The following is a 10,071-nucleotide window of genomic DNA, read 5'->3' on the forward strand; positions in this document are numbered from 1 at the left end:
AAAAGTAACCTTCATGCGTAGGCTGAAATACACCAAAATTCACAATGAACATTGCAAGCTATGGTAAGATTGTTTTCACGCAATGAAAATAGGAGTTAGCATGCACTTCAATCCATGAGAAGAAATTCTTGCTTTATTGAAAAGTTTCTAGGAGGTTACTGGAGAGATTTATAGCTGTTAAAAGATGAACAAGAGCTTTAGCACAAGGGTGGGAACCCCGGAATTACAAGGCTGGTCTCAGCATTAACCCATCTCATGGCTTGCTGCTTCTAGCATTTTATAAATCTGCCTCTTTGTCATTATTCACATATGGTGGTAGATGGGGCTGAGCTGCATTGCGACAGCTTCTACAGCAAGGTAACACGTACCAAAAGCCACAGGGTTGTTTTTTTTAAATACTAAAACTAAAAGTTACAAGGAAAGCCTCAGATACAGTAAAAGCAGCAGATTCAGGAGAAAGAAAAGCATCCCCAAACTGAAAACAAGCAAGCTCGAGAAATTTTTCCAGATAACGCTGTCCCTTCCAAGGACCAGCAAAGAAAAAAAAAAGCAGAAGCAAAGTTAAACACCAGACAAGTTGTTCTTGCAAGGTAACTACATGTGACCGCTGTCTCCAACTAAATCCAAGAGCACATTAAGCCATTTCCAAGTCCCTAGCACTACTGGTGAAGTGCCAGCAAGACAATTGTTTTTTTCTGGGCTAACTTTAGGTATCAACTTCACTGGGGAAAACGAGCTACCCCTGCTGTATAAGACAACAGAACAGAGAACAGACCGAGGAAAAACGATGTCGCAGGGCCGTACCTGATGAAAAGTGTATTTGAACAACAGTGCCAGAAATTCAACCACGGGAAACTGGGAGTAGGATTCGATTCTTCGTAGGTGGACGCTCACAAAGAGACGGAGAAAGTCCGTAAACTTCTCAATGTAGCTACAAGGGAAAGAAGAAAACACAACTGAGAAAAGATGAAGGACGCCACAAGTGAAACGAATTTCATTGAAATAGTGATAAAATTCACTCAAAATCCTTTCATTAAAAAGAAAGTTACAATTAACAGCCAGTAGAACAATTAAAATAAAGCCCTGCAACAATTACCTACAGGACGGGCAACCCTTCATTCCATTAACACCTGAAACAGCAGAAAAGACAGTCTAGTCAAAAGCAACTTTAATATTCAGATAAATATAACTGAGTTCAATCAGGCCTGCAAATAAGCACAATCCCCCCCACCCACCCTAGAGAAATAAGTATTTAATAGCAAGGGTCATCTTACTGGTGTAGATAGGATTAGTCAAATAAACCGTACCACTGAGGAATTCAGCTGGAAGCAAGAAGTTAATGCAGGAGTTAGCAATACACGTGTTAAATTTACACAAGGTAGTGGGAGAGCCATGGAGTTGAGAGCTGGAAAGGACAGTTTCTTCTGCAGTGCAGACCAACTATCCCAAAGTTTCTGAACTGAGCCCAGGCTTTTGTGACAGAATTAGACTATGAAGACAAATCTTCCTCCAAAGCACAGGATTACTCAATGCTTAGAACCACACAAAGTAAAGATCCAAAAAGGAGCCTGCTACCAAAATTTCAGGGAGTCCAGCAAGAGCACTGGTGAGTTCTTGAGTATGCGACTGGGGAAAAATTACAAAAACCACAGTGGAATAAGCTTTTATCATGGAATAAGATCATGCCCTACGCAACATGAGCTTCATCAAGGTTAGAAATCATCTTCATATCTATCCATACAGAAAAGTGTTAAATACTCCATCAGTATACAGGACCCATACATTCCAACATCATTCACACACAGCAAGAGCTCTGGGGATCCAGTGACGAGGCGGGGGTGTGTGCAGAGAAGCCCATCCTTCCCACATGGTAAGAGCTCTAAAGTGCAAGGGTACTTCAAGTTTTTCTATTAAATAAAAAGTTTAGCAAAGTTTCAGACACACTTGAACAGTCTGGTTTTACCGTGCTGCCTTGCGCTCCCCCTCTGCAAACTCTTGAATTTTTTTGGGGGAAACCCCCACTCTTTCTAATGAAAACTCACTCAAGACTAGAAGCATTGCCAGCTAACAAAGAGCTGCAGCACTGTTGGTAATTACAAGCCTACAACAACCACACAATACTTTGAATACGCAAGAAGATTTATTTGGCACTGCCTACTTGACAAGACATCACTAAACACGTCTGATCACTGGCCAAACACTTCAGAAGTAAAGCTAGCAAAAAAATAAAGAGTCCAGACCCAAACACTGCTTTCAATTTTTTTCATTTTTATTTTCTAAAGAGGCTCTGATCTGAGACCCGTGAAATTCTTACTTGGCCCCTAGCTCTGCTAGCCCCAAAGCCCCTCCTGCAACCACCACACCATTGCTTGTGTCCTTACTAGCCATTTCCCACATTTTGGGGTCTTCAAGATAAAGCCAAACACAAATAAAGCAAAAGACAGTTTAAGCTTACTCTTTCTGGACTGGTTTGGCAGTACCAACCATTCAAAACCACACCGATTTTTTTAACAGAACAAAAATAACCAGCACCACGAGAAGAAGGGAAAGGACAGACCCAGAGCAAGCAGGTTCTGAAGATGGCAATCTACTGAAGGTAGTTTCTTCAGTGCCAATTTTGTTTAGGATGTCGTTAGTCCAAGCCAGGATGACACTTCCATGTGGTAAGTTCTTTAGTTTTGGACACAGAAGTATAGCTATGCCCTCAAGTGACAACAGGAAAATCCTCGCGTCCTTTTCCATGGAGAGGACAGAGTCAGCTCAGAGAAAGCTCCGCTGCTCCAGAAGCCAACTAGATTTTTCCAGTCTCCAGAACATCTTAGTTACATCCCTATTTCAGACCTTAGCAATGAATAAAGAGGGGTCTCACAATTACAGACAGCAACAGTCTCTGTGGATAACACATCTAAGGAGCAGAACATAGTATGGCAATACCATCTCTGTGAAGGCCAACACAGCTACAGACCTTCCGCAGCCTTGCCTGTGAAGGCTGCTTGCTGATGTTTTCCGTAAAAGAAAGAACAAAGTTAAAAAAGAGATTGTGGCCTTCCAGGAGAGCTTTTCTGAAATCCAGAGTGTAACCCCTGGCTCTCTGTGCACATATCTTGTACGCAGTGGTGGCAGATTTCTACCATCCCAGAACATGTCTTATTTGTAGGAAGCGAACGATACTGAAGTCAGAGCAAGTTAGTAAAAAAATGAGCAAGTAGAGTTCACTGTTAAACAGGAGTCACGATTAATCTAGATTTACTATCCCAAAGTTATACGTGTATCTAAAGACAAAGAAAAAGGAAGTTTTACAGAAGAAACATGCAAGTCACCTCTACTCTCTGAACCCACAGTTTTTTTCTAAATCTGGTTTTTTCTCCCAAATCTGGTTTTTTCTCCCAAATCTGGTTTTTTCTCCCAAATCTGGTTTTTTCTCCCAAATCTGGTTTTTTCTCCCAAATCTGGTTTTTTCTCCCAAATCTGGTCTCCCAAATCTGGTTTTTTCTCCCAAATCTGGTTTTTTCTCCCAAATCTGTGTTTTTTCTCCCAAGTGGATATCAAAGAAAAACAACAAAAAACCCAAAAAGCTCAAAAGCCTTGCTGCTGCATCTGGAAATAGAAATATTTTATACAGCAGCACCAGAAATTTATTTCCATCAAGTATCCGCAGCAAGATACTGAGCACATTTGCACGGTTGCAACCTGTTTGCCACTGCCAGCACCAGCCTGCCCGCCTCCCCGTGGCACGCTCGCACAGCGGGCCTGCAACGAGAGGCGGCATCAAGCCGTCACCTCTTCCACCACCCTGCCAACACGTGGATTCAACCACTCAACACAACAGCAAGACAAGTCTCACTTTCTCTCCTACAAGTAGGAATATCCAATATAAAAGAGTGGAGCTGTTTTAGGCAACAAGGATGGTAATAACTTTCTGGAAAACGACAATACGCAGCCTCCCAAGATGCTGCCACTTCCCTGCTGCCTCCAGTCAAGCATGCCAGACTGCCTCTGCGGTGGAGCCATTCACTGCTGCTGTGAATGGAGCTCCCCAAGCTGCCTTTGGTGTTGTTTGAAAATAAGAAAAGTAAAAATAAAAAAGCAATCAGAAATTGTCAGATCTCAATGAAGGGTAGGAAACTGCTTCTATTTTCTTTCAAGTCATGATTCGCAGAATATCTACCCACTCTTTGTATGTTTGAGTTTAAGCAGAGAAGGCAGATACCGACCAGGAAAGGGAATACTGCAATGCCTTTACCTCACTGAGCCTCTTCTGTTTTCTGTTACAACTGAATGAAGGGCAGGTTCAGCTCTTGTGCCACCTCAGACCTGCAGTCAAACAGTAACGAACGGGGGAAAGGGGGGAAGAGGACAGGAAAGAATACAAACCTGTGCCACCACGGTCCCTTAGCAAACTCAGCCCCTTACCAGAACCTTACCTGCGGGCACCTACCTTTCTGCCTGTCTCCCCCAGCACAGTACTCTGAAAAAAAGGTGATTAGACACACCATGCATGACCACAAAATAATAAAGACAGTCCTTTAGAAAGCAAGAGGCCCTAGCACAGCTACTTAGCTGTTTAGTTGCTCTTACCTTTCATCCAGTTCCTCTAGCCGGCTCTTCACCGTATGGGCGTTGTTCTCCTTGGTAATCTTCTGCAGGAGGTAGAAAGTCTGCTGGAACATCCGTAGCAAATACTCTTCGAACTCCATAGGCACGCAGTTCTTAGACATCAGTTCATTGATGCAAGACATAGCCAAGACGCCAAGTCGGCCACGCTCCTGTCCCAACACCGAGTTCTGGCTGCTGCCATTGACAGAAGACATCTTCCGAACGCGGGTGTCGCAGCCAAAGCGAGCAAAGTGGAAAATGGTGGTGAGGAGTGACGGGGTGATGCTAGTAGACAAAGGGATCCAGCTGAAGAGGTGTGCCAGGCACTCCAGTGCCAGGGAACATATATATTCACTTTCTGTATCAAGGATGGGGATTGGCTGGTTCAATAATTTGGCCGCACTGGGACTCTGCAGCAGGCTACTTAACAGGTCACCTAGGAAACAAAGCACACATCTGCATTATAAATCAGGGCAATTACCTTCAAATGGTGCAACTGCCAGCCCCAGCTATAAAGCAAAAGCCATCAGAGCCTCTGGCACTCAGCAAGTTAGTGTACAAAGATTTGTCCGAGATGAACTAGCAATTTTTGTATTCTGGAATTTTCTGAACCTTTGTTCACACGATAATAGCAATGCCATGTGGTGTATTTTAGGAATTTATTATAAAACTCACTCCCCTCACAAGGTCAAGCATCCTTGATGTAAGCTTGCACAAGTTCTCTGGCACATCCACGTTACACTGAACCTTGGCAAAGTTGCTTCTGCTTCCATACGACAGGTTGTGGATGATGTCAGGGCAGATGTTCCGAGTCAGACCGATAAGTCTACTTAGTACGGTACCTTTTCTCAGTGACCAAAAGCCCACGGCAGGCACAGATTACATTCCCCAGCCTCCAACCACTCGCATTACAAAGGCTTCCCAAGCCAGGTGGGGTTTGAAGAATTCTGCACAGCCTCAGGATTTGTCTTGACGAACTTACCCAGTCACCAACTGAAGCCACATAAACTTAATATTTGCAACATCCTGAGACAGACTTCCACAGCTTAACCGTACATCATGTAAAGACATTTTTTGTTTGGGGCCTGTCAGCTGCTAGTTTCTTTTCCTACCTCCTGTACCCAAACAGGGAAGAGAAATAACTTCTTTCCATTCACCTTCTACATGTCACTCAATAGGTTCCTATTGCAGCTCCTCACCCTCAATTTCTTTGAGAGAATGAAGAGTACTACTTTTCTTGTTACTTACATGGAAGCCACTCAATACCCTCAATCATCTTTACTGCCCTTCTACAAAGCTTTTGTTTCTACTCTACGCCTATTGATATAGGAAGACCAGAACTGCAGCCACTATTCAAGGTGTAGATGAACCTCAATTCCATACAGCACCATAGCAGGCATCTATTTTTGACTGCTACTGATCTGAACTTTTTGTAGAATGATCAGGTATAACGCTGAGAAGTTAATCCTGCATACTGAAGGTGAGTTTGGAGCCCATGATTTGGCATGAGGTGAGTATTGCTCTCCCTGCCCAAATGCAGGTTATACTTACCTGCATTGCACTTGACCTTCCATTTGCCTAGACACATGCAAGATCTTCCTGCGGGTCTCCAGTCGTACCTTCTTTCTCACCATTCTGACCGTCTCAGTGCCATCAGCAAGTCTCCTTGTCTCTTTACTGAGCCTTTTTCCCAGTCTCTAACAAGTATGGCCATGAGCACAGCCCCAAGCAGTACTCCACAGGTGACCTACCCCCTCATGGCAAGAGGGGACCATTTCCACTTACCTTTTATCTCCTACCTTCTAACCAATTAATCAACAATGCAGAGACTCCCCTTATCCCTGATGGCCTTTGCTTTTTCAAAAGCTTTTAGTGAGAAGCCTTCTTGAAAGCTTTATGGAAATCCAAGCAGACACCACCAGCTAGGCTGCCCTTCCCCCCAGAAGCTGCCCACTAACTCGCAGGCTTCCACAGACCACATGCTGAAAACCTATTCACCTTCCCCAAGTTACTCAATACACTTCTCTTCCTCGAGTACAAATAATCTCTTCACCTTTAGAGATCCACAGGCACTCTCTCTGTTACAGAATTTAATTTTCTCCCCAGAAAACCTGAGTAATTTTTTTTTGGAAGTGAAATGACCCAACACACTAGCAGTACGAAAATAACAGATAGGATTTACTCAGCTATTTCCAAAGTACTCAGAAGCATGCATGATGAACAGATTCCTCTTAAGTCTCCATTTTTCATCAAGATCGATGTCTTACATCACTAAATTCATAACTCCCTGCCATACCTTATCGTTGTTCCCTTCTCCTCCGCTCCAGAAATTTAAGGCATCCTGCTTCTTCAGCTGAATGAGATAACCCCGCGCTCAGTCTTAATATTAAAACAGCCCCCATGGTAACACAACTACACGAATGTTGCAGTGCAAGAGCTGCTTGGATTGTGCTTTTACAGAAGCAGACATGCTTCTTTCAAGTGGCCAGTCCAGGAAACTCCACAAAAATCAATGAGAATCAAAGATTCTCGTCTTTTAATCCATCAACACCAGAAACTGTAAATTAGGTCCCTGTAACTCACAGCAGTTGGTCTGAGTGCTTCGCACCCAGTTAAGTTACCAAAGCTCAGAGTTTAAGGGATTTTAAGTTATATTTGATGTCTTTGCAAACAAGTGATAAATTTCCAGGATCAAGTGCATTCATGCACAACTGAGAAAACTCTTGAGAGGGGCTGGGATCAGGCTAATTCTGCAGAAGTAAGCAGCAGCAAACATTTCTGTTACTCATTTGTTTACCGTACGTGAGTGAATATGCCTAGGGAAGGGATTCACCAAGTAAAGAGCTATAAATCATGCAAAGACAACATTTGGAGGCTGAGAGATCATTGCTGAGTAAATTCTATACTGATGCAATAACTCAAATGTTTCCCAACATAGGACATTATCAGAGTTCCTTTGCTTAAGTGATATGAGAAATGAGTTTAACATCGTTTTCAAGTGCTATTTAAAAATTATGCAAGACTTGCAAGTAACCATATCACTTTGCTTCCCTGTGCAAAAAAAGGAAGCATAGATTTTCCAAGTTCCTAAAGAGATTTTGGCTCTGACGGAAGATATTAAACATTTATAGGGACTCTGAAGCTTATTTTGACTTTTGGAACACCTTTGATTTCACCTGAACATAAAAAGAAAAAGAAGGTGGCTTCACCAGCAACAAAAAAGTTTAAGCGTCACCAGTAAACAGCAATATTCTGCTGCACGAATGAGACTCAAATGTAAAAAATAGGTGGGTAAAAAGATTTGGTCAGCTTACAGATTTCACAAATTTTAAAGGACAGAGAAACAATTAACATCTCCAGTGCAGAATTTAGTGGCAGAGTTTCACTAAACCCATACTTGTCCCATAGTTCACCTTCCAAACACGTATTCATCTCCGCCTGCAAATAAAGACCGGTAGGTGTGCAAGGCCATGGTTGCCACTCACGACTACCGACTTGTGTGTCCGGCTTTAAGCCCCATAGGTTCTCTGTATAAGCAACCCCATCAGTGCTCTTACACCACTCTGTGGAGCTTTCCACTGATCATATTGCCAAATAGTGAGTGACACAAGGGATATTTGGTTAATAAAGTAAAGAAAAAGAAGAGAGTCCTTCACAAAATACAGATGGTGAGCAAGCACTGGACAAGAGGGAAGCACTCAGTGCTCTTCCTTTTGGACTTAAAGAACTTGAAGCACAACCAGTTTTAACAAGGAGAGAGTAGTTAAGGCAGAGTACAGAAAAAAAAAAACCACAGAACATTTCAAATAAACGAGTTTGCACAGGCACGACCCAATGCAATTAAGCCTGAACTTCTAAAGGAACTGTCTTAATTACTAGCAATTATCTTGAAAATATGCTGTGTAAGAAGTTTGTTTGTTTGTTTTCCCTGAAAGGGGAGAAAGGAAAGACCCAGAACAGAAACGCAGCATACTTTCACTTTGAGAAATATGATCTAAAGTCACCACAAGGGGATTGCACAGGTGGAAGAAAAGAAAGCTGCCTCAGCACAAGCACCATTCAGCGATTCACCGAGGAAATGAGAGGACATCTCAAACAGGCTTCCAATCAGCCCAGAATTTGTTCCACTGTTTTTTTTTTTTATTACAACTCTAGACAACAAAATAGCTTTTCTGGGTTGTATCAGTTAAAGTTATAGCACTTCAGAACAAACCAGTGTTATTTTTTTCCAAGATAATTCTGGAACCTGCTGTTCACGGTGCCGTACCCTCTCCCAGAGGCATGGCCTTGGACGTGCCTGCACTAACCAACACCTGCTAGCATGCACCTGGGCTCACCGAGCAATTCAAGCTGTTTTGTACAAACACAGCATCATTCTTGGCCACTGAGGCACTTGCTCCCAACAGTTTGATAGTAACATAAATCAGCTTTTTACTGTGGAAGACCCCAATCTTACCCAACGTCACACCCGAGTACTAAGGCTCTTGCTGCCAGGGTGGGTGAAGCTGGCACTCCTGCCCTCTGCAAGCAACACGTTTGCTCTTGCCAAGTGATACTACAAGTTTTGTTCTTTTCTGTTAATGTTTTGTTTTTTTTTTTCCACACTTTTGCTAGCTACAGCAAAATCCACCCCCCACAAAACTAAGGAAATATTTCTTCCCATTTAAGTTTATATTTTGTATATAAATATAAAAGTGTTTTAAGCTCTTCTACAGGAAAGAAGCACTGGAAATTCTGCTCAAACTTAAATGTGAAAGTCTTAACACTAACCAAAACATTAACAAAAGCTTATCACAGGCAGCTGTCTTAAGCTGACTAGTGCAATCTGGCCACAAGGAAGTGATCTGCAACTCTCAGTTAACTGTTTAAGGTCCCAAAGACAAGCGAGACAAAGGTACCTGATACAATTGTGTTAACTCACAGAACACACTGCACCGAGCACAACTCGCTATCAGTACGACCCTGGAGAAAGAAGTATCAGATCCACAAGTGTTTCATCTTCTCCCTATGCACAACCAGGTATTAGAGGTTTCCAGACCCCAAGCCCTTCTTTTTCCTTGTTAAAAGCAGATACAGCCAAGATCAAACATATTGATTTCACTGCATCATGGTATTTCTTCTTGCTTTGTTTTCCAAGAAGCAGGAACAAAGACACCACAACCTGCTGGACAACGCTTGGGTGAACTGACTGTAACAATGACCCACGTCACATCAAGGCACAAGAGAAACTGGTAGTCAAGATCAGCGCTATGCCTGGGGTGACCCTATACATCTATCCCCTATTTAGTCTTAACAGGATAAGTGAAATATGTGCCAAGTACAAGGGCATAGAAATACATTCTCTATTTTGAAGGTAACTAAGAAATATATATGTAAATGAGTTTAGATCAGATAAACACCCACGCAAAAGACTAACAGGAATAGGTAGAAAAGAAACTTTCATAATATATATATAAAAAAAAAAAATATATAAAA

At 42.4% G+C, this 10,071-nt stretch overlaps 1 protein-coding gene across 1 annotated transcript in view; it reads right to left on the minus strand.

Annotated features, from left to right (window-relative positions):
* The window catches only part of XPO6 (exportin 6), a 39,940-nt gene that overhangs the window by 21,250 nt on the left and 8,619 nt on the right, over window positions 1-10,071 (minus strand). Inside the window, exons 6-8 of the mRNA XM_009581642.1 lie at window positions 4,579-5,032; window positions 805-931; window positions 1-22 (exon numbers count right to left, since the gene is read on the minus strand). The exon at window positions 1-22 is cut by the window's left edge and continues 100 nt beyond it. Of these exons, the coding sequence (XP_009579937.1) occupies window positions 1-22; window positions 805-931; window positions 4,579-5,032 (603 nt within the window). The remainder of the gene's footprint in view (window positions 23-804; window positions 932-4,578; window positions 5,033-10,071) is intronic.

Source organism: Fulmarus glacialis, unplaced genomic scaffold, assembly GCF_000690835.1.
Source record: "Fulmarus glacialis isolate BGI_N327 unplaced genomic scaffold, ASM69083v1 scaffold23787, whole genome shotgun sequence".
NCBI classification, from domain to species: domain Eukaryota; kingdom Metazoa; phylum Chordata; class Aves; order Procellariiformes; family Procellariidae; genus Fulmarus; species Fulmarus glacialis.